Source organism: Alternaria infectoria, assembly GCF_024043175.1.
Source record: "Alternaria infectoria strain BMP 0036 chromosome Unknown scaffold_4, whole genome shotgun sequence".
In the NCBI taxonomy this organism is placed as follows: Eukaryota; Fungi; Ascomycota; class Dothideomycetes; order Pleosporales; family Pleosporaceae; genus Alternaria; species Alternaria infectoria.
Window position 1 is genome coordinate 1,734,543 of NW_026250693.1, and position 22,547 is coordinate 1,757,089.

Below are 22,547 nucleotides of genomic sequence, written 5' to 3' on the forward strand. Positions count from 1 at the left end.
GTCGGTGCGGGTGTGTCGCCGCTAGAGGCGGTGGTGCTGCTAGATGTGAGTTAGGTATAGTTTTGTGCATTGCGTGAGAAGCGTACGATTGGTCAGATCCGTTCACATTGTTTTCTTTTGGTCGTATGGGTTGCTTCGATACTCCTGCATGGTGTATCGTTTGCGGAACATCGTCAGGTGCTTTGGGATCGTTGGCAGGAACGCCGTTCCCAAGGAAGTCGCCTATGCCGTCCAACACAATGTAGCCATCAAACAAATCATCCATGTCTGCGGCGAGCACGTCAAGTAAAGAAATAGATATGATGCTGCAATCTACAATTTTCCATGTTACCGGTGGTGTTGCCTGAATCAACTGGGATGATGCCAAGCCGTCAAGGTGTCATCGTTTGCTGGAGGCCTTGTAGTCGGAAAGTCGGCGTCAGCGGCGCTGGATCCGAACATTACAAAGACAATTGACGCTAGAGGCCATGAACTCTGGGTAGGTGCATGTCTTCTCATACAACTGTATGCATGAAGCGGAGGCATAAAGGAGCTTGAGACGTCGTCATCTTGACAGGGTACTGGTCCCGCATTGGCCTTGCGGATGCAATGTCGCGTGAGAAGGTCGCGATGCCTTCAGCGAGTGCAACGGCGGGCATGCTGGGTCAATGTCACGTTTTCCATGAGCAGAGGAAATTGGAATCTCGTGACGATTTGAAGTCGTTGTAAGGATCCATGAATTACGGATGAGGTTGCTGTGGGTCGGCATACGTGACGGGGCAGAAAGCGTTGGATGGGTTTCTCCCTTGTCCGCCCAGTCGGGTGGTTAGCCGCAAGTGACGTCTCCCCTTCACCAGCACCGCCATTCTTCTTACCAACACCGTGGCAATCTCCACGCGGCGCCTCAGCATTCACCTCGCCATCCGCACGCAGCCTCGACTGGCTTACCAAGCGACTGCGACTCTTCCCATGTGCTGCCTAATAGTGGAGTGAGGAGCACGCCCCACCAGCCACGCCCAAGCCCAACCAACGGCTGAGCACTCGAGCACGCCCAAACCTCCTCCAATTCCGCGCTCGAGGTCGCGAAGCACGCCGCAATGCCTTCGATTCTCTCCGACGAGGACAAGCAGACGGTCAAGCGCACCGTGCCCAAGTCGGCCAACAAGATCCACACCGTCGCCGTCGCCAAGTTGTACATCGCCTACCCGGACCGGCACCGATGGACCTACACGGGCCTGCAGGGCGCCGTCGTGCTGGCCAACGACCTGGTCGGCAACACCTTCTGGCTCAAGATGGTGGACATATCGGTAGGTGCGAGGCACGCCACAGCACAGAATGCACGACTGACGGATGCAGCCCCAAAGTCGCGGTGTCATATGGGACCAGGAGATCTACGACACCTTCTCGTACAACCAGGACCGCGTCTTCTTCCACACCTTTGAGCTCGAGGACTGTCTCGCCGGCCTGTCTTTTGCCGACGAGAAGGAGGCCAAGACCTTCAAGAAGAAGCTCGACGACCGCGAAAAGAACGCCCACAAGAACACCAAGAACAAACCCTTCAGCGCATCCGCCGGCACCAGCGCGCCATCAGCCAACGGAAAGAGCGGAGGCCATGGCCACGGCCTGCTGGGAAGGCTCACCGGACGTGACCGCCATTCTTCCTCACCTGGCCCGCCGCCAGCGTCCATTATTCCACCCGTCAACGTCACATCGCCTGTGCAGAGCACCCACTCCAACGCCACAAGTGCTCGCAACTCCGCCATCGACACCACCGACCCATCATGGCAGCCCCTGTTGAAGGAACTGCTGGCCATGGGCATCACCGAGGACCAGATCGAAGAAAACGCCGATTTCATCAAGCTATACATCGAGCAGCGGAAGCAAGAGGAGAAGCTCAAGGATGAGAACAACCAGCGCAAATCCAGAGCGCCTCCGCCTCCCCCGCCGAGCGCGCCTCCCATGGCCGCATCTCTCAGCCCCCAGAACACAGGCGGTTCCAAGCGAGGGCCTCCGCCCGCACCTCCGCCAGCGCGTAGAACAAGGACGGATGCAGCCCTCAATCGCAACTCTTCAGGAAGCCCTGCGCCGCCATCACCACCGCGCGAAGCTTCACCGTCTCCAGGGCCGCCCAAACCAGTCTTCAGGGCGCCCCCACCACTTGCGGAAGCAGGAAAGTTCGCCAATCTACCTCCTGCACCACCAGGCAGATCGCGAGCCTCGTCCAACGCAGCCAACCCAGGTCCTCCACCGCCGCCGCGCCCGCCCAAGACACCCGTACCCGACGAAGAGAGGCCGGTGGGAGGCAAGTTCGGTGTACCTCCGCCCTTCACAGGCAACCGCGTACCTTCCGGCCCACCTCCACCACCCCCAAGCCGAGGACCAGTTCCTCCACCGCCTCCCGCGAGAGACACGCCATCCGCGCCTCCTCCGCTCCCACCGAAGTCATCGGCAGCCCCGACACCACCGCCTGTCCACAACATACCACCGCCTCCTCCGCTACCGCCATCTTCATCTCGACCTACACCAGCACCCCCTTCGAGCGCGGCACCAGTCCCACCGCCTCTACCCCCAACAAGCAATGTAGCACCGACACCACCTCCGCCGCCGCCCATGCCCGGACGATCGATTCCCCCTCCTCCACCGATGCCCAACAGCTCAGCGCCTCCTCCACCCCCTATGCCAAGCACAGGCGCACCGCCGCCACCGCCAATGCCTCCTGGCTCTGTGCCTCCTCCGCCGCCGCCAATGCCTTCACGAAGCGCTGTGGCACCACCTCCACCTGGCCCACCGCCCCCACCGAGCGGCGGCGCGCCTCTGCCCAAACCAGCGCCAGGGCGAGACGGCTTGCTAGCGGATATTCGAGGAGGAGCGAGATTGAAGAAGGTTTCGGATACAGAGAAAAAGGACCGCAGTGCAGCGGCAGTTCCTGGCGCGGAACCTGCTGGAGGAGCTTCTGGAGGAGCCAGTGGCGCAGCTCAACCTGGAGATGCTGGATTGGCTGGAGCACTGGCTAGTGCTCTTGCAGCAAGGAAGTCAAAAGTTAGTCACAGTGGTAAGTACAATCATTTTTGCTGGATTAGCAGTATATTGACGTGTTTACAGACGATGAGTCCGACAAAGATGATTGGTAAACGTGCAGAATTCAGAAGTAGCGACAAATCAACAAGCCAAGCCAACCACGACCTCATCCCAACGCCGAGGCACCTGCGACACCCAGTTAGACGATATGAGGACGTGGGAAGAGTTATGAGAACGTGTATCTGGGTGATCCACAGTGGCAGGAACGCCAGCATCAATATCAAGAGAAGAGCCACTTGGCTGATTGGTGTGAGAGAGTTAGTTGATACCAAGAATGATAAAGTATATTCTTCGTCTTCAAAACCACCGTCTTCACCTCTTGGACACTGTCTCGTGCCCTATTAGCTCCCCTGCCTTCGCAAGCCGAACCGTCACATTCTTAATCCTCTTGACTTCATATCCACAAGCCGCCAACAACGCAACCTCTAGACACACGTCTGCCTTCAGCCTCCCCACTTTCTCATATCTAGCGTAAAATCGTTCAGGCTGGCACATGTACTCTTGACAGTAGGTCGACAGTGCTGCTGCATGACAAAGTCGGTGCAGCTTATCCACCGCATGAAAATCCCACGACGGAGGCTCTTCTAGAATCCCGATGTATTCGTGAAGTGGCGCGTGATGTAACCTAGATAGACTCTCGGCTACTGTGAGACAATTCAGGAGACGCGCAGCTAGCTTTTGAGAGACGATAGGGAGCTTTGTTGTATGAGCTGTGTTCAGGATCGCAGAGGTAAAGAGGGTAGTATGCAGGCCAGATTTGTGTTGCGTATGAGACCACCAGAGGAGTAGGTAGGTGGATGATGTACGGGGGAAGTGTGCGAGTGTTATATTGGTGTTGAGAGCGTGTAGGACTTCTTTGCTGAATGTCCCTGGAATATGTATTAGTTGGCCCGACTGCGTCAGTGTCTTTGTGCAAAACAGGGACTCACGGCATATAAGTCGTAGATTAAGTGCTAGTGTGAGCTCGTCGAATGGAGGCGTGTTGTCGTTCATGAGCTGTAAAATTGTGTAATCGATGATGATACTCCATAGTTCCGTAGGGAGGGCGACAATGTCTGCAGATTGTGATGCAGGTGTTGGGGTAGATGGGGTTTCCTGCTTCAAGTTAATTAGGGGCTTTCGAACGAGAGACTTTAATAAAAGGGTAGTGTTCATGGTAGATGGAATTCTTTTCTCGAGTTAACCGAAGAGCCGCCGTCTATTTATTCTGAAGTTGTAGAAGGAGCGACGGGTAGCCAAGCACGGACGCCTGTTCGATAGCTAGGAAATCAGGCACCAGGATTCGTTAACTGCATACATCGCACCCGCGGGTTGGTGAACGCAGCTCTCTTACCGCAATGTATCCTGATGGCAAAACATTCGGTTCCAGGACTTTGTATGTTTTCCTGCAAGAACGGTATTATGTCAGCCCCGAGATCCCGATGTCAATCTTCAACGGGTTCATGGGTGGTCTTTGCGCCATATCCCCCGCCGTATACACCATTCGCCTAATTGAGAGAGCACGAAAAAAGGCGAGACTTGCGCAAGAGGCGAAAGAGAGATTGAGACAGATTCCGCAATCATGTCTCAATGGTGTCGAAGCTTTGCCGGTGGAGCTGTGGAGTCAGATCATTGGATATGTCTTGGACCCATACTTGCAGCACAAAGAGCGGCAATGTTATGACATGCGTAAGGTGCTAGAGATGCGGCTCGTGTGTCGTGAGTACAGGAATGCATTGACTGCAACGTCCAAGAACTGACTTTCAGACTAGATGCCTTTGATAAGGAAATACAGCGAGTGTTGCATCAGCACCTGACTCTATCTCAGCTGCCGTACCGTTCATTCATTACATATGACATACAGAAGCAATCAAGCTTGGATCGTTCCCTGCGCGATGCTATTCTCGCATCGGCGTTGTATCGCGAAACGCAGCTTTACTCTAGAGACGGCACAGCACATCTCATGGCATACCGTCTGAAGAACTGCGTCCTTGTCGCCCAGCATCTATCGGCCGACTACAGCATGCAGAACGAGCAGTTGCTGTACGGAAGGCTTTGCGCCGTTGCTTCCGCGTCGCGCTGTTGCTGGAACTACATCTTCACTCTCTGGTACATTGGAAGCCATGCGTTCATCGATGGTGTCGACGAGGATGGTGCATTTTCAAGGGAGAAGGATATTCTTTTAGAAGTTTCCTTGTTATTGGCTATTGGATATCAACTCGCAGACGTCAGGCGATGGATACTGAGGCTGGGCAGATCGGGCATGCTGGTTGGCTATAGAGAACATGCTGTAAAGCGTCCTGACAGAGCGTTTGATGGTACGATTGATGTGTGCCGCTTTCCTGTCGGGGAGCAGGTGCTGCAAGTTGAAGATTTTGCCAGGACAGAAGAGGAATTGGAAAGTATAAGAGCGGCGGGAGAAGCGCTTGACCGGGAAGTCGATGATGAGCTCGAGGATCTAGAAAGACGATTCAATGTCTAGTTTTCGGAGGCTCTGCGGCTTTGCAGGCATGTGGAAGCGGGACCCAGCCACCGTAGCCGAAGCGTACCTGCCGCGCACATGTGCGGGATGATGCGGGGTAGCAAGTCAAGTAGATTGCGGGCAGACAGTCGCACACGAAATGAAGTCGCGACGGCAGCCGTGTAAGCGCAGTATTACCATCAAAGACATATGCAGTGAGAGAATATCATCGTGAAGCCTGTCGCGCTGTCGCTGCAAGACGTTTCCGTGCGGATGGCGGATATGTACTGCCTCGGTTGACGGCGGTCTATCCATCCTCCCGAATTCTGCGAGCCGAGCGATGCTCATGTCCTGAACTTCCTCAAAGACCTACAGTTCCCTCAAAAGCGCGAAGTACGACTGTCCCTTTTCTTCAAAGCTGCATTGACGTCGTCCGGCACGACAGACGCTAATCAACATGTCGGCCTTCAGTCGCAACCTGTGCAGCACCGCTTCACGAAACCTCCGATCACGGTCCAGCGTCGTATCGAGAGCCATAAGGCCAATTGCCCTGCGAACTGCTCCTTCCACCCCAATCACTTCGCGCACCGCAACCGCATCATCCTTCTCCACCATGACGGCCCTCAAGAGCTCCATGCCTCAGACGCTGAGCAAGCGCGAGTATGATCCTGAGATCAAGGACATGGCAAACTACATCCACAACACCCCCATCGACTCCGAGCTTGCGGTAAGCTAATTGCGCTCTCAGCGAGTATCGCGGCTAATCAAGCTTCATATAGTTCGACACCGCGCGCTGGGTCTTCGTTGACACGCTCGGTTGCGGTCTCGAGGGGCTGCAGTTCGAGCAGTGCAGGAAGATCCTGGGTCCCACTGTGGAAGGCACGACTGTCCCCAACGGCTGCAAGGTGCCCGGTACCAACTACCAGCTCGACCCCATAAACGGCGCCTTCAACATTGGTGCCATGATCCGATGGCTCGACTTCAACGACTGCTGGCTAGCTGCCGAGTGGGGCCACCCCTCCGACAACCTGGGAGCAATCCTCGCAACTGCCGACTGGATTACACGAACAAACAAGGCTGGAGGCAATCTCGGCAATGGCAAGATCTTCAAGGTCAGAGATGTCCTCGAGGCCATGATCAGGGCACACGAAATCCAGGGCTGCATGGCCCTGGAGAACTCCTTCAACAAGGTCGGCCTGGACCACGTCATTCTGGTCAAGTTGGCCTCCACAGCTGTCGTCTCCAAGATGATGGGTCTCAGCGAGGCTCAGACTCGGGATGCCATCTCGCAAGCGTTTGTCGATGGCCAGTCTATGCGTACTTACAGGCACTCGCCCAACACCATGTCGCGCAAGTCCTGGGCCGCTGGTGATGCTTGCCAGACCGCCGTCAACCTCGTGCTGAAGGTCATGAAGGGTGAGCAGGGTCTGCCTACAGTTCTCTCAGCTCCTACCTGGGGCTTCTACGACGTCAACTTTGGCGGCAAGCCCTTCCAGTTCCAGAGAGGCTACGGCAGCTACGTCATGGAGAACGTTCTCTTCAAGGTTTCTTATCCGGGTAAGACGACTCCTTCAGGTCAATGCTACTCGTGAGCCATTTACTAATTTGATCCAGCTGAGTTCCACTCACAGACTGCGGTCGAAGCGGCGCAGCGCCTGAACAAGAAGCTGGCTGCGATGGGTAAGAGCGCCAAAGACATTGAGGGTGTAGTGAACCGAACGCATGAAGCCTGCATTCGTATCATCGATAAGCAGTTCAAGCCTATGGAGAACTTTGCTGACCGTGATCACTGCGTTCAAGTAAGTCTCACCCTTCGTGGTTCGCCGGCTGTGCTGACATGATGGTAGTACATGGTCTCCACCATGTTTGTCTTCAACCGCCTTGAAGCCACTGACTACCCAGATGACAGCGAAGCTGCTACATCGGAACTCGTCGAGTCTCTCCGCCAGCGCATTAGCTGTGTAGAGGACCCGCAATTCACCAAGGATTACCACGACCCTGCGAAGCGCACCATCTCCAACGCCTTGACCGTAACGCTCAAGGACGGAACCGTGCTGGAGGAAGAGGTTGTCGAGGCTCCGCTTGGCCATCGGTTGCGTCGTGAGGAAGCAAAGCCCGAGATTCTTGCCAAGTTCAAGAGGCATCTCGGCCCGCACTACCCGTCGCAACACGTTGACAAGCTCGTCGCGTTAGCGCAGGACCCCAAGTCGCTCGATAACATGGACATCGACGAGTACGTCGATCTGTACGTGAAGAACTAGAAATCAAGATTAGCTAGATTGAGTGACTTCGCGTTGGGCGCGCCTCGGCATGGCTGACTATCGCGTTATCGCGTCGTCGCTAATGCAACTAGACGCGGTTGAGAGACCTCCCGAAATCGGGAACGTGCGCTTCCGCCTTATTACTGCTTTCTATATCCCTGTCTTTTTCACCAAAAGTTACTTCCAGCCGTCACACCGAGCCAGTGCATTGACCCCCTAGTATATTCTTGCAATATTCCACGTTCGTCGCGTGATCCTAGCCTGCCGACATATCTGTACGACCGTAATATCGGATGCGTTATGACGACGTCGTCACGGCCGAGAGAAGTCTCCGGATCGATATCGAGGCTGTGGGGTTGTCTTCCTAACCCAACGTTGAGCAGAAACTACCGACATAGGCCGTCCCGGGTTTCCTTGCCCTCCCCACGGGGAATCCCTCACGAGCTGAGCACGGAGTGGAGGCGCCGACCGCCAACTGGTTCAGCTGGGTAGCTATCTATCCGGGATCGACGGAAGCTGGTCTGGGACAATGTGCCATCATCGGGCTCGTCTGACTGTGATGCTTACGGACATTGGTACCGTATACTCCAGAGATGAATTGTGGATGGTGTCGCCGCAAGGTTTGATGATCCAGATGACACGACAGTGCGCCTCATGGCTGCTTCCCCAATAAGTACTTCTTGAGAGCACCCAGTCTAGCCTGTGCTCATTACCAATCTTTGTTCACTCGAACGCTCCTGCGTTGTTACCAATTTGGCCAACGTCACCTGTCAGTTGCCCTTGCCTTCCAAGGTTACCGTCCTCCCGCCTATCTCCTCGGACCCTGGTCTCGTTCCCACGTACCAGCAATATGTCACTCACACCGAAGAGCCCTCTTAGTAGCCATCGTAGCGATGATTCGCTCGATGATGCAGAAAAGGGCATGTACGATAGTACACTGGAGTTGACCGCACCTGGCTTTGTGTATATGGAGCCGAAGCGGTCGACATATACTGTTTCGTCATTGCTTCCCGCTTCCCCTGTTCACCAAGGCATAACACCATGCACAAGCGTACCGGAGCTCTCACTCTCACTGCCAAAGGGACGGAAACCTAGCGACGCTGCTGCACTGGACACTACCGTGAAGACACCAGCAGGAGCCAAACCTCAAAAGTCAAAGATCAGCCGGTGGATCCTCTTTGACCTCTGGTTCAATACATACAGGAAGTTCTTCGTATTCGTCGTCTCACTCAACCTCACGGGGATCATCTTGACGGCATGTGGTCGCTTCAAATATGGCGAGGAACACCTCGGTGCTTTGGTACTGGGAAACCTACTCTCCGCCATCTTGTTCAGAAACGAGCTATGGATGCGCTTCTTATACATGGTCGCCATATACGGACTAGGGGTATGTACTTCCCTTGTCTCTATCACGAGTCTTTCTGACCAGTCATCGTAGTGGGCACCAGTATGCGTGAAGCTGGCTGCAACATCCGTCCTGCAGCACGTCGGGGGAATACATTCTGGATGCGCATTGTCTGGGGCTGCGTAAGTAGACCTGCATACATCCATTGCAAATAGGACTAACAGAAAGCCCAGTTGGCTCATCTACAAGTGCGTCGACATCATCAAATATCGTGCCGTACAGCACCCTGCTGTGATCGCTAGCGGTATCATCACCAACGTCTTCATCATCATCTCGGTCCTGAGCGCCTTCCCTTGGGTTCGCAAGTGAGTAGTGCCAACGGACGTGTAACTCTGTGACACCATGCTTACGCCCTGGTCAGCACCTATCACAATGTTTTCGAGAAGCATCACCGTTTTGTTGGATGGCTAGGCCTCGCAGTATGCATCCCGATTGCGTTCTTCCGAGAATTCATACTAACGCTCGCTAGATGACATGGGTTTTCGTGGTCCTGGGCAACACCTACGACATCAAGCGTGGCGAGTGGAGGACCGACGCCCACAGCTTACTCAGTGCACAAGAGCTATGGTTCGCTGTCTTCATGACAGTATTGTAAGAGCGCTCATACTTCTATCAGCTTCTCCTACTGACCGGTTGTAGCATCCTCATCCCATGGGTCACCCTCAGAGAGGTGCCAGTCGAAGTCGAGATCCCCTCACCAAAAGTCGCTGTCCTCAAGTTCGAGCGCGGCATGCAGCAAGGTCTTCTAGGACGAATCAGCCGCACGTCCATCATGGAGTACCACGCTTTCGGCATCATCAGCGAGGGACGCAATGCTACTCATCACTACATGATTTGTGGTGTTCAAGGAGACTTCACCAAGAACCTTGTCGCTAATCCACCAAAGACCGTATGGACAAGACAGCTCAAGTTCGGTATGTTCTTGCATGATTCCACTTGCACCTCCGTTGCTAACACGATTACAGCCGGCGTCGGCCACGCCTCTGCAATGTTCAAACGCGGCATCCGTATCTGCACAGGTACTGGCATCGGCGCCGCCCTCTCAACCTGCATCCAATCTCCCAACTGGTTCCTCATCTGGATCGGCTCTGACCAAGAGCGCACATTCGGCCCCACCGTCACAGGTCTCATCCACAAGCACATCGAGCCCGAGCGCATGATCCTCTGGGACAGCAAGAAGCGGGGCGGCCGCCCGGACACAATGGAGTTGTTGAGAGATACATGGAAGAGGTTCGGCGCTGAGGTCATCTTCATTACGAGCAACAGCCAGGGCAACGATGAGATGATGCAGGGGTGTGCCAAGGAGGGTATGCATGCTTTCGGTACACTTTGGGATTTTTAGAGTTTCGACACGGGCTCAATCTTAGACGGAGACGGGTCGGTTCAACACAGTACAGAGATGTGAGCAACAGGATGTTGAGGAATATAGCGGCATTGCGCATCTTGCGGACGGAGTTTTGGGCTTTCTCTTAGAGGTGCATTGGGTAGACGCAGGGCATTCCTTGATTCACTTTCAAGTTAGTTGCAATGGAAGCAAAATAGCAAAAGAAGAAAACAGCATCATCACATCAACCTCATCTTCAATCTTGGACCAAATTTGCATGTGACATCAACGTAATCCAATAACACAGTCAGCAAAACGAAATCCCATATCTCGGTGGTAATACAGGTCTCAGATAACGATACCGACCACCTACCACACAGCCGGCTCACCAGCCGCCCCCAAGGTCCAGATCCCACCATCGCACCCACCATCCTCGCAAGTACTACCTACCCACTACATCCCACACACACTACCACATACACGGCGCACGGTAGTCTTGGCCCCACATAGTCCATACCGTCCGATCGCCAAGATGCGCATTCCCTCACGTGGTAATAACAACCGGCTGATATAGGTACCTGATCCGCGAAAACGGCGCTATGGGGGTATGCTCGCAATATATATTTAATTGGGGTGGGCTGTGCGTGGAAACACACTAGAACATTGTATATATGTACATCACATGCGATGCGCCCTTTCATCGTCGATGTGGGAAAAAAGAACGAGATTGTGGGTTCTGGTGGTGGAGATGGAGGTACAAGTGTCATGTACCTGAGGGCATTGTGGCGCTCCGTGGGGTTGGGCTGCGATGAGGGTTTTCGCTTGCAGATGGGGTTATTTCTTCGGAGCGAGATGCCGTTAGTGAGACGGAGTGTGGATGTAGTAGTTGCGACGTCATAGTTTGAGTGCTGGTGTATTGGAAGGAAGGAACGGGGATATAGGTCGTTGCTTCACCCAAGAATACGTCTGACACGGGAGATCTTCAGGCATACGATGCTACGTTACAGAATGGATGACACCGGCTCGGTGCGATGGTCCCGTTCAGTAAGCAAAACTTAAGCTTTTTGTCTACCCCAACAAGCATCGGTCTTACTCAGCAGGATGAAGGAAATCGAAGAAACAGGGTCTTGCTAGTGATGCCAATCTTATAAATAGCTCACGATACGAACATATACTTCCGGCCTTCCTCGCTGCTTATCCAATCTGCGGGATAGCCTAGTTCAGATAGGACTTTCTGCACAAGTTGGGTTGAATAGAAGGAAAAGTGATGAGCGACTTCGACTGCCTTCGGCCCGTATCTCTTGAGCATTGAAGCCATGTCATTGACGTACGCATCTTCTGTTTAGCAACGTCAGCACTATGCAAATAGAGCAGCAACATAAGGTACGAGCGCTTGCTAGCAGTGGCAGGAGTGCTGGCTGAAGACGAAGTGCTGGAACGAGAGCTTACTTACCTCCCAGATTGGTGTGAATCAAAATGCGATAGTCAAACTTGACTCCGTGTGCGACAAACAAGTCCTTGATATCCCAGAAGCTGAATGGCAACGGAGGAGCCCTCCCTTTCCTGTCTGAGTACGCTACATGGACCCTCTTGAGGCGCAGACCGTTGGGTTGCAAGGGAAGTGCGCTGGAGAAGAGGCGATAAAAGCCTTCATGATATTTGTGGGATATTGTCGTAGATTTTATCCCTAATGACAATTCCTGTAGGCCATAGGGTAGTAAATCCCGAATCTGAGGGTACTGCCAGCCTCCATCGCCGGTATAATCCATTGAGGGCCTACCGAGCAGTATTTGAAACGACGTGGTGAGCTTCTTCAGAGCATATAATCGGTGGAATCCATCGATGCGTGCGTGGGTCAGATCAGGGGCATCTCGTGGGTCGCGGTGTGTAAAGTCGAGGCGCAGGATGCGTAGCTTGTCTTGCTGCTGCTCGAGACCAGACATGATCTCCGGCAAGCCGCGTAACGAATCATTACTCGAGTCCCGCACATACTCAAATCTTGATAGTTCTTTGCAGGACATGATCATGAGCTTCGTATGTATAGCCGAAATCTTGACTCTGTGGAGTATGAGGGTGGATACCGATGAGGACCTCTCCTGAATTGGCCAATCTTCTCCTTCTAACATCGACCACACCCCTGCTTTCACGCTTAGACGAAGTTTTCGAAGACTTGGTAAAGCAAAGAGGCATGCCACAGTTGAACTGTAGCAAGCGCCATTCTGCATATTTATATCGATAGCCCGGAGCTCGTTGTAGATTGGGTTGTTGACACTCTTGATGAGATTTCGTTGCGCAACCTGGATGATAGGATAAAGCCATATGGGGGCATCGCCGAGGAACCCGCCAAAGCGCGATGTTGCATGAAGGGCGTCCATGATGAACTCTCGTAGATTGGGTGAGTTGGCAACAACCAACGCGAGCTCAACCGCAGCCGGTTGTCCCTCGAGTGCCTCCGCAAGAATATGCCGTACATCATCTGGCCAGCCTCGTTGGGTCATCAAGGCTGACTCGAGCGCCTCTTTTGGTGGTCCTTCGTAAAGTGGCCTTCCATCGATCTCAGCATCGCTCAACACTTTGATGTGCCTGCAATCTGGATATGTATGATGATAAGGCCCAGGCCGAGCTCCCTGTGCGAAAGGTCCGAATGGTTGGCGGAACTCCCATACGAACTTCTGACGCAGGATATCTCTTGCGACGTGGGACAAGGTGCGACAGGTGCGTGCTAAAGAATAGAGAGTTGCGTAGGTCGTCGAAAGGCTGTATTTGCGATCACGCGCATGCAGCCTAGCTTGCCTGCGCTGGCCGTCAAACAAGTGATCGAAGATGAGAGTGAGGATTTCATTGGGAAGGTCGGGAAGCGATGGACGACTTGCAATGGCCTCGGTGGACATGCTGTCGATTAACTCGCAATGATTGTACATGCGCAGAGGTTTGCAATATGCGGGTATAAAGGTTAGGAAGCTGTCTCCAAGCAAACAAATAGGAGATTACTGTGTGGTTGAGACTCTTGGCACATGCATGCACCCTCCCGGGCGACGACGTGTAGTCGTCCGGATGGTGCATCGTGCATCGAAAAAGCGATGAACATTTTCGTTTGTGCTACAACACACATGACGTATGCTATGTGTGCTCAAAATGACCCATCAGCAAATGAATCTGCATCTTCGGGGAATGGAATACGGTGTATTGCCAAAGACCAAGACTGATCGTAACCAGACCGTATGGCCGGCCTGTTCCACAAAGGATTGGGTCACACGGGAACTGAGTCTGATTGGCATCATCCAATGCTTGCAGCCGCTCATGGCCATCGCATTTCCTTATCGCATCTTTTTATCCGGTCCAGCTGTCGCTCTCAGCTTGTTCAGCTTGAACGTCCTTGTGAAGTAAAGATCAAGCGCCGCAGTCGGTAGGTATGTCCACGCGAACCACACGACCCAGCTCATCTTACCCTCCCATATCCATCTCGTCTTGGAGAGTATGCCGTCTCCAGCGAGCACCTGCCTCACGCAACTGCTTGCGTATTGCTTGGTATCCATGCCCAATTCTTGGCTATGCTTCAATCTTCGCTCGTACTCAGCAGCAAGCGGTTGCATGTAGGAGCCCGGTGGCAGAGTTCGATGTGTTCGCGCGATGTTCGATGTGACGCCGCCCGTCACGACGTTGACGACGCGTACGCCTAGCGGAGCGAGTTCGACGCGCAGGGTGTCGGAGTAGGCGTGCAGTGCGGCCTTGGAGGCATTGTATGGTGCACCCCACACATAAGGCATGATGCCAGCTAACGACCCTGTCTGTACGATTGTACCCTTTGCTTCGACCACAAGAGGGGTAAAGGTCTTGCACATCTCCATGACAGAGAAGACGTTGACCTGGAAAAGTTCCTGCAGCTCATCCTCGTCGTAGTCCAGCGCTGGTACGACATAGTTGCGTCCGGCATTGTTGTACAGTACGTCGAGTTTGCCTCCTGTGATCTCAGTGACGCGCTGGTGGAGTGCGCGTATGGATTCCTTGTGGGGGAGTTCGAGGGGTAGATATGTGATGTTGGGGTGCGGCGAGGTGTATTTGGACGGATCGCGGACGGTGCCCAGGACTTGGAAGCCTACATACACCGATTAGCAACCAAGAATCGTGAAGACATGGTGTTATGCTGACCTCGTTCGGCGAATTCCAGTGCGAGATAGTGCCCAATGCCGCCGGGCGTACAGCTGCTCGCGTCAGTTGGAGCCGGGAAGAGCTAAGCCTACGACTGTTGCGACTTGTAGCAGTACTTACCCCGTGACTAGCGCGAATTGCGTTCTCTTTCCTTCGGCCATTGTGTGTGTAGACAGCTGCCAATGTGTTGATGGTCGCAGGCGTCACAGCTCGCAATGCGCATTATTCAGATCCGCGCCTCGGTTGTTCCTGCCACTAGCGCGTCGACGTCACACACGCCCTGTCCGTATCTTGAACCCCCCAACTGACCTATCATGTCCTCGACTACCACAATGCCTGACTAGCATTTGTTCCCGAGCGTTCCATTAGGACATGGAGCTTAGCTGATGATGTTCCTTTTGGGATTCTGGATTCTGTTTCCTTTCCTCCACTTTTGCACTTGCATCTTCATCCATTGATTGCCGTTGCGACTGCGGATCCGCCTCCGAAGTATCTTATAATCGTAATCTCGAGACATACAGGATCAAAGAAATCATGACAGCGTCACAATGGCTGGGCGAGCGTGTTCCGACGCTTCTCCGCCCGTCCATATTGCTTTTCATAGCAGCATATCGTAAGTAGCATTGCAACTATCGTTTAGGGCACCTAAACTGACTTGTACATAGACTTCGTAATGACCATGTTTGAAGTCGTGTTCTATGACTGGCGCCCTTTTTCGCTCTTCAACATTACCAAACTCCGGTTCAAGGCCTTCGCCCGCCTCTGGAAGAACAACGGCGAAGCAATGTCTGCTGAAATGCCCGGCCCTACATTCTCGCTTTTGTCCCAGTGCAAAGGCGTAGTCCTCGACATCGGCCCTGGATCCGGAGAGATGCTTTCACGTTTTAACCCGGATATTATCACTGCTGTGTATGGGGCTGAGCCTGCCGAAGACTTGCACCCAGGATTGTTGAAGAACGCGGAGAAGAGAGGGTTTGGTAGCAAGTTCCACGCCATGGTCTGTGGCGCGGAGCCGGAGAGTCTAATTCCAGCATTGCACAAGAGCGGGATTCTGGATGTTAGTGGAAAAGGCGGGTTGGCATCTGATGGTGTATTCGATGAGATCTGCTGCACTCGCGTGCTGTGCGGTGTTCCCCACCCAGAGCAAACTATTAAGGGACTATACAACCTGCTCAAGCCTGGCGGTCGCATGGTGATCTGCGAGCACGTAGCGAATCCCTGGAGAACCGAAGGCAGAGTCGCTGCACGCTTCATGCAACTGGTGTATACGATCCTTGGATGGCCATTCTTCTTGGGTGGGTGTGAACTCCAGAGGCATACGCTAGACTTCTTGAGGGACGCAGGTGAATGGGATACGTTTGATCTAAAGTACTACGGCCCCCAAGATTGTGTACCGTTCATCGTTGGAGAGCTGATCAAGAAGAATGGCTCGTTGGACAAGAGTTACGCGGAAGCTGTCAAAGAGTAAATGGAGGATCAAGATGTAATGTGGTAGTTGTACAATGACTGTAGATAGAAGGCGGCCGGACCTATACAGAGGGGGCCTGCATGGAAATTGCAGATGTGGCTTCGCTTGGAGGTAATTAAGTAGCTTAAGCTCATATTGTTGTACGTGTAATAAAGCAACGCTAAATTATGTCGGTATTTATTCCTCCATGGTATTACATCTTACTCCCTGACTCATGAGATGAACATGCTACCAGAAACTAACAATACGAAAACCACAGCCCATCTTGGCCAATACATCTTTCTCGGGGCACCATTCTCAGTCTGCTCTGGCGCAGTAGCAGCTGCCGTTGGAGAACCTGTTCCCTCCGCGCTGGACAAAACAATTGTTGATACAGTAGCCGGGGGTTCTACGGCTGAAGATGGAGGAATGCCGCTCGACGGGACGACCGAGTTCGCTGGCCCACCTGATGCTGTCGATGTACGGGTAGGGGTCGCAGCTGAAGAAGGCGAGGCCGCGTCTCCAGGCACGTTCGCGTTATCCGTGGGTGTGGCGCTTGCAGCCGCATCTGACCCACCAGTAGTAGTAGACACTCTAGCTGTCGTGCTACTCGCTGGTCTCGGTGTTCGCAGGCTACTAGGTAACGCTTCTGCGCTGCCACCTGCACAGTCTGCCTGACCACCAAGCTTCACGACCATCCCTACTCCAGCCATCGCGTCCCCCAATCCATTGTCGTCTTGGAATTTTGTAATATCAAAGGCCTCGTCGTCTCCTGGTAGTTGCAGATCCGTAATCTCTTTCCGTCCTGGGTTCGTATACATCAGGAAACTGTACTGTCGGTCGTCTCCTTTCTCGCCGACGGAGCCAGGAGCAACGTAATCCAGAACAGCAGGTGAATCAGTTTCTATGTTGGTGATGTCGAAGTTGTTTTTGAAGTTCGCCCGAGCGTAGTGGAGTTTTCGAGCATTTGGACATGTGCTATCGACCATGATGATCGTGTACAGGGTGCCGGGGGAGATGCCACTGCTATCGCCAAGAGCGAATGTGGGCTCCTTTGCTACAGCTACACGATGTTAGATTTTATAGCCTAGGTCGAGCTAAAAGACTAACCATCTTTCTCGAACACGGTCCCATCCTTGAAGCCATTAATTGCTTCGCCTGTAAAAGAGACCTGTACTTCGTCTCCGCCTGAACGGAAGCCTGATCTTAAGTCTTCGGGTATGATGGTGTCGTCTTGCGCTGCGACAAATGCTGCGAAGGCAGCAATAAAAGTTGCATGTTTGAGGAAGCGAATAGCCATACTGTGTAGATTTGAGAGAATGCTAGGTGGAAATGATTAGGGTTGAGCGCGCTTAATCGATGGTGTTATACTCCCTCTCAAAGTACAATGCAGCCCCAGGATATATATCCCCTCCACCATGTTTGCATACTCTGTACTCCAACGGCGATGTTCACGCCGCGTAGTCCTCCCCACACAGTCCACTGCGCCCCAAACCCCGGAAGACCGTTGTGTCCGGCAGACGCCGGTGGAAATAGACCTTGGCATCTGAATACTGCTTGATCTCCAGACGATAAGCGCACGATCGCACCAATTTGGGTGGTTTGTTGGCGCCCGGCTGTGCTTGTCAGCTGTTTTGGTTTCATCTCGTTTCGGCAATCAGGCAGCCGGGCGCTTCTGACAAACGATCGGCTTTACTGAGATTCGCGCATCGGCGGCACACCCTTGGTTGCCTCTGGGTTGCGACAAGTAGGCGAGACGGTACTGTGCCTGAGATGTTGTTGCGAAACTCAGGTGTCACTGCCGAGCCCTTCGTGCCCTTGAACCGCGCGTTCCAACTTAGAGACTCCACGAGAACTACTCCCAGGCTGACAGATTTTCATACAACCGCAGCTTTTAGTATGAGTGGTTCAATGCTCATTCTGGTTGGAGTAACGGTTTGGAAGTGTGCTAGAATCAGCGAGAGGACTCGGCTGTACACAGCGCGACAACGAGACTTGGGTGTAGGATGCAGTCGTCGCATCTGTGTGATACAACCCTCATGATTGCTTGATCAGAAGCCGGCGACGATGATGCAGTACTTCGAGAATCAAATGGAATGCTGTGTCTCGGTGTCTCAGGCCTCTCGCACCGGAGGCAGGGTTGTTCCGGTGCCGCACCACGCCAAGACCCCGGTTTAGCGATTTTTGGCGCCCCACACCACTTTGAAGGTCATCGAATTCAACACCCAGACGCTTCTACACTCGTCAACTCATCACAACCGCCAAAATGACGAAGCGCACAAAGAAGGTCGGCATCACCGGAAAGTATGGTACCCGTTACGGTGCCTCGCTCCGTAAGCAGTAAGTATTCCCTCGCCGCTCTCGCAGAGCCAGGGACAGCTATACTGACAATATCTAGGGTCAAGAAGATGGAGGTGCGCAATCCCACACGACCCGTACAGCCTCACTAGAACAAGTCACTCACCTGCGATAGATCACACAACACGCCCGCTACGTCTGCCAATTCTGCGGAAAGAACTCTGTCAAGCGTGAGGCCGTCGGTATCTGGAACTGCAGGTCTTGCCGCAAGACCACCGCTGGAGGAGCCTACACCGTCTCGTAAGACTTCCTGCACACCACCAACCCCATGCGCCGTTGTTCAAGGACTGGCTGCAGATCCTATCAGGATAGCGCTAACCGCTACCAACAGTACTCCCGCTGCCGCCGCCACCAGGTCAACGATCCGTCGTCTCCGAGAGATTGCTGAGGTTTAAGGGAACATTGAGCATTGGGTGGAGTTCTTCGAGGGTTTTCTCTGCATCGGCAGCCATGGTCCGATGAAAGGCTCACTGCAGCATTCGGATGCTGGTCTCATAACGACCAGGGGTTCATCAGGGAATCATACAAAACAATGGCACGATCATGACAAAACAAACACCTCGTTCCTCGCGCTGCGTACAAACTGTGATGATCGCATCGATGATGTGGGCACGTCATCGGATTTGTCCTCTACGAATAGTTCTGTCTAATCACGCCGCGTTCCGTCATCTTAGTGAAGTCGCTAACCTTGGAGGTTCGCCGCATTCCTGGGGTATGCAGCGATACCGTTGCAGTAAGCATGGACACTGCGCCGACTATACGGATCTACATTGGTGTCATCATACTGACAACTGCCACGGACGGTGATCGTCATCGACGAGGAACACGGTTCTGCACCCAGAGTATTGTAGTCACGAGACCTAGGTACCTTGTTTCGTCGCTCGCACCACATTTCACCAATGAATGATATACACACCTCAGAGACCGATGTGAGCGACTTTATCTCGATGTATACAATGCCTTGTGAAAGCTTCGATCTCGGGTTTTCACTGCAGTAGACCGCCAGCGCACTGGTTCAGTCTCCTCTATTGATAAGTGCTTGTGCTGAACAAGTCTTGGGCCGGACTGGAATAGACGCAGCAGCAATAACAAGTCGTGGGTAATCTTCGGCTCGTGGACGTCTAGTCCGTGCAGATGCGAACCCGCCACTCTCCCACGTGCCACCTGGGATCCAAGAAGCAACGCTTCTACCGTCGCTTCGACACACATGCATCTCGCATTCATCGGTTCAACGCTGCAATCGTCAGATGGCGCCATAGTCGCCAGTGCACATATTCGAGGACGAAAAGATCGTACACGAGAGAGCTCGCGCTGTCATCGGAGAGGTCAGTATTGCCTCAAGGTGGAACAGGCATATATGAAGTAAGCATGCATTATGCGACAGCCCCGTATATCTGACAGATTATGCAGGAGTGACTGAGCCAACCGAGCTTTGCTATCGTGTAAAATCGTGAGGCACACGGTGGAGGTCACCCAACGATCATCGATGTGACTGAAGTCATACGCGAAGAACGTCTGGATCAGACCACTTGAACGCCCGTTACACGCGTGCTCGGACATGCACGGCTGCCGAAGATAGGCTACAATCTAGGCCTCTCCGATACCTATGCAAATTTTGGCATAGGCTATCCACGCGCGACGTCATGCCGTGATCCTGCCGACCGGACCGCCCACTAAGTGGAGTCCCGCAGAGCCTCAACACCAAACTCTTCTCACAGTCCTGGAACGCTAGAGCACATAGTGTCCGTACACGTTAGAGATAGCAGATTTTTCTCGTCCGTCCACGCTTCGTAATGGCACTAAGTGAATCTATTGGGCATTTGTGCACCGATACTATGACGTCGAAGACGATGAACCTGGGATACCCCTTTGTAGTGGCCCTTCGTCCTCGAGCCAGCCTGTCGGGTGTTTACGGTCAGGCCATGGACGGGACGAATGCCATCCCACACACCGCCCCTAGTGGCGACGATGCCGTCCCTCGCCGGTGTTGACAAGCAGGATATACATATCTGCTTTCCGTCTCCCAAATCCCATTCCTCTCTCTGATTACGGTCGTCACTCCGCGCCCATTCCTTTGTTTTCCAAGCAGGAACCTCCACTTTAATCGTCGATCAACATGTCTGGGTACTACGGTCCCTCCTTCAACCACAAGTCATCGCGACCTCCATCTCTTGCAGCGTCGAGAGCGAATTCTTCCTACAGAGTTGCTCGCAGTGCACCCGTCACACCTCGCAATGGTTCGATCACCACCCCTCGCAATGCTTCCATTGCCGCCACAATCGCCGGTACGACTGCACAACAAACAGCTGCCAACACAGCTGCCAACACTGGTGCAACGACACCCGCATTGCTCTCCAGAGTGAACAGCAAACTAGAGAATGAAGCCAACGGCAAAGAAGAGGCTCCTTCCATGAACTCCGAAGTATTGCGCAACGAGAAGGGCGAGCTCATTGTTGGAAGAATCGCAGGCGGCAAGCATCTTACTGATGATATCGAGGACATCGATCCTGGTTGTGGCGAGATCAAGAAGGTCGACTGCGACATGCCTCTTACATTGACCGAGATGGTCCACCATGAGGGCAAGGACTACATCGTACTCAGCTTCGCGACTGGTGACAAGGAGAACCCGTTCAACTGGAACCCCTGGTACAAGCGCAGTATCACCACGATGCTGAACTTGATGACACTGTTCATCGGTCTCGCAACAACGGCATACAGTTCGGGCATCAACAGGATGTGCGAGGAGTTCGGTGTCGACACAATCTACGGTCAGCTTGGACTGTTCACCTTCAACATCTCTTGTGCCATCGCACCCATGGTACTGGCTCCTTTCTGTGAGCTTGTCGGACGCAAGATCGTATACGCCAGTGCCTTCCTCTGCTTCTCGCTCATCTTCATCGGTCTCGCACTCGCACAGAACATCTCCACCATCATCGGCCTCCGTCTGTTACTCGGTCTCTTCGGCTGTGTCGGTACCATTCTCGTCGGTGGTACTTTCGATGACATGTACGAACCCCACAAGCGTGGCCGACCGATGGCCATGTTCGCTTTCGTCGCCATCTTCGGTACTGTCGCTGCACCCATCTACGCCGGCTTCATCGACCAAGCGCTCGGATGGCGATGGGTTGAGGGTATCCAGGGCCTCGCCAACATCCCTCTTCTGATCCTCATCTTCGTCGCCTTCCCCGAGACACGCGGCGGTGCCAGACTACACAAGCGAGCGAAGCAGCTGCAAAAGGCAACTGGCGATGAGCGATACGTCGCGGAAGATGACATCTACACCCCCGATGTCAAGTCTATGCTGAAGGCTTCGTCCGTCAAGGCCATCCGCATGCTTGTCACCGAACCCGTCGTCTTCGCCTTTGGTCTCTGGATTGCCTTCTGCTGGGCTGTCGTCTTCCTGTTCCTTTCCGTCATTCCGATCACTTTCACCGAGAAGCGTGGTTGGTCCGAAGGTGTCAGCGGTCTACCTTACATTTCCCTCGCCATCGGTACCTTCCTCGGCTGGGCTGCCCACCACCTCCAGATGCGCAAGTACAACCAACTCCAAGAGGACCCCAACGTTCGCATCGTTCCCGAGCACCGTCTCTACGGCGCCATGTTCGGCGCTGTCTGGCTACCTATCGGTCTCTTCATCTACTCCTTCACGCAATACGGATACCTGAGCTGGGTTGGCCCCGTCATCGGTCTCGCGCCTATCGCATTCGGTATCTTCTTCGTCTTCGAGAGCACATACTCTTACACTGCCGACTGTTATGGCGAGACTTCTTCTTCGGCTATCGCTGGACAGGGATTGATGAGGAACACGCTTGGTGCAGTCACGCCGCTTTTCGCGAGCGCTTTCTTCCACAACGTAGGAAGTCAGTATGCGGGTTTGATCCTTGCGATGTTCGGAACTGTGCTGAGTTTGATTCCGTTCGTTATGTTCAAGTATGGACATCTGCTCCGCGCGAGGAGTAAGTTGGCGAAGGAGTACTAGTGGAGGAGAGAGTTGTTCAGTCGTTCATAGCGCATTAGCGTAGCATACCCATCAACACGTCGTTGTAATCTATTGTACACAGAATCTCAATTGCACGTTAACTCAAGTAAAGGCTGATTAGGTCTGC

General features: G+C 53.5%; 8 protein-coding genes across 8 annotated transcripts; 6 read left to right on the forward strand and 2 right to left on the reverse strand.

The window, feature by feature from the left end:
* Window positions 1–1,076: 1,076 nt before the first annotated feature.
* On the forward strand, window positions 1,077–3,110 carry J4E92_003576 (uncharacterized protein; the record flags this gene model as incomplete). Its single annotated transcript, XM_051494973.1, has 3 exons — window positions 1,077–1,286; window positions 1,336–3,031; window positions 3,082–3,110. 3 exons carry the CDS (start codon window positions 1,077–1,079, stop codon window positions 3,108–3,110), a joined length of 1,935 nt encoding a protein of 644 aa, XP_051355266.1.
* Window positions 3,111–6,110: 3,000 nt separating this feature from the next.
* PDH1 (ATP-binding cassette transporter CGR1) lies at window positions 6,111–7,758 on the forward strand (the record flags this gene model as incomplete). Its single annotated transcript, XM_051494974.1, has 4 exons — window positions 6,111–6,224; window positions 6,277–7,054; window positions 7,112–7,296; window positions 7,345–7,758. The coding sequence occupies 4 exons, from the start codon at window positions 6,111–6,113 to the stop codon at window positions 7,756–7,758; spliced, it is 1,491 nt and encodes a 496-aa protein (XP_051355267.1).
* Window positions 7,759–8,608: 850 nt separating this feature from the next.
* J4E92_003578 (uncharacterized protein) lies at window positions 8,609–10,505 on the forward strand (the record flags this gene model as incomplete). Its single annotated transcript, XM_051494975.1, has 7 exons — window positions 8,609–9,145; window positions 9,197–9,285; window positions 9,337–9,468; window positions 9,525–9,582; window positions 9,633–9,754; window positions 9,803–10,077; window positions 10,129–10,505. 7 exons carry the CDS (start codon window positions 8,609–8,611, stop codon window positions 10,503–10,505), a joined length of 1,590 nt encoding a protein of 529 aa, XP_051355268.1.
* Window positions 10,506–13,804: 3,299 nt separating this feature from the next.
* Window positions 13,805–14,797, reverse strand: J4E92_003579 (uncharacterized protein; the record flags this gene model as incomplete). The annotated part of the gene is made up of 3 exons (XM_051494976.1): window positions 13,805–14,583; window positions 14,637–14,689; window positions 14,757–14,797. The coding sequence occupies 3 exons, from the start codon at window positions 14,795–14,797 to the stop codon at window positions 13,805–13,807; spliced, it is 873 nt and encodes a 290-aa protein (XP_051355269.1).
* A 373-nt stretch (window positions 14,798–15,170) lies between these two features.
* On the forward strand, window positions 15,171–16,104 carry J4E92_003580 (uncharacterized protein; the record flags this gene model as incomplete). The annotated part of the gene is made up of 2 exons (XM_051494977.1): window positions 15,171–15,249; window positions 15,302–16,104. The coding sequence occupies 2 exons, from the start codon at window positions 15,171–15,173 to the stop codon at window positions 16,102–16,104; spliced, it is 882 nt and encodes a 293-aa protein (XP_051355270.1).
* A 212-nt stretch (window positions 16,105–16,316) lies between these two features.
* Window positions 16,317–17,383, reverse strand: J4E92_003581 (uncharacterized protein; the record flags this gene model as incomplete). Its single annotated transcript, XM_051494978.1, has 2 exons — window positions 16,317–17,146; window positions 17,194–17,383. The coding sequence occupies 2 exons, from the start codon at window positions 17,381–17,383 to the stop codon at window positions 16,317–16,319; spliced, it is 1,020 nt and encodes a 339-aa protein (XP_051355271.1).
* A 966-nt stretch (window positions 17,384–18,349) lies between these two features.
* Window positions 18,350–18,836, forward strand: RPL43 (60S ribosomal protein L43; the record flags this gene model as incomplete). The annotated part of the gene is made up of 4 exons (XM_051494979.1): window positions 18,350–18,423; window positions 18,482–18,497; window positions 18,557–18,681; window positions 18,773–18,836. 4 exons carry the CDS (start codon window positions 18,350–18,352, stop codon window positions 18,834–18,836), a joined length of 279 nt encoding a protein of 92 aa, XP_051355272.1.
* Window positions 18,837–20,557: 1,721 nt separating this feature from the next.
* Window positions 20,558–22,420, forward strand: J4E92_003583 (uncharacterized protein; the record flags this gene model as incomplete). Its single annotated transcript, XM_051494980.1, has 1 exon — window positions 20,558–22,420. One exon carries the CDS (start codon window positions 20,558–20,560, stop codon window positions 22,418–22,420), a length of 1,863 nt encoding a protein of 620 aa, XP_051355273.1.
* Window positions 22,421–22,547: the final 127 nt, after the last annotated feature.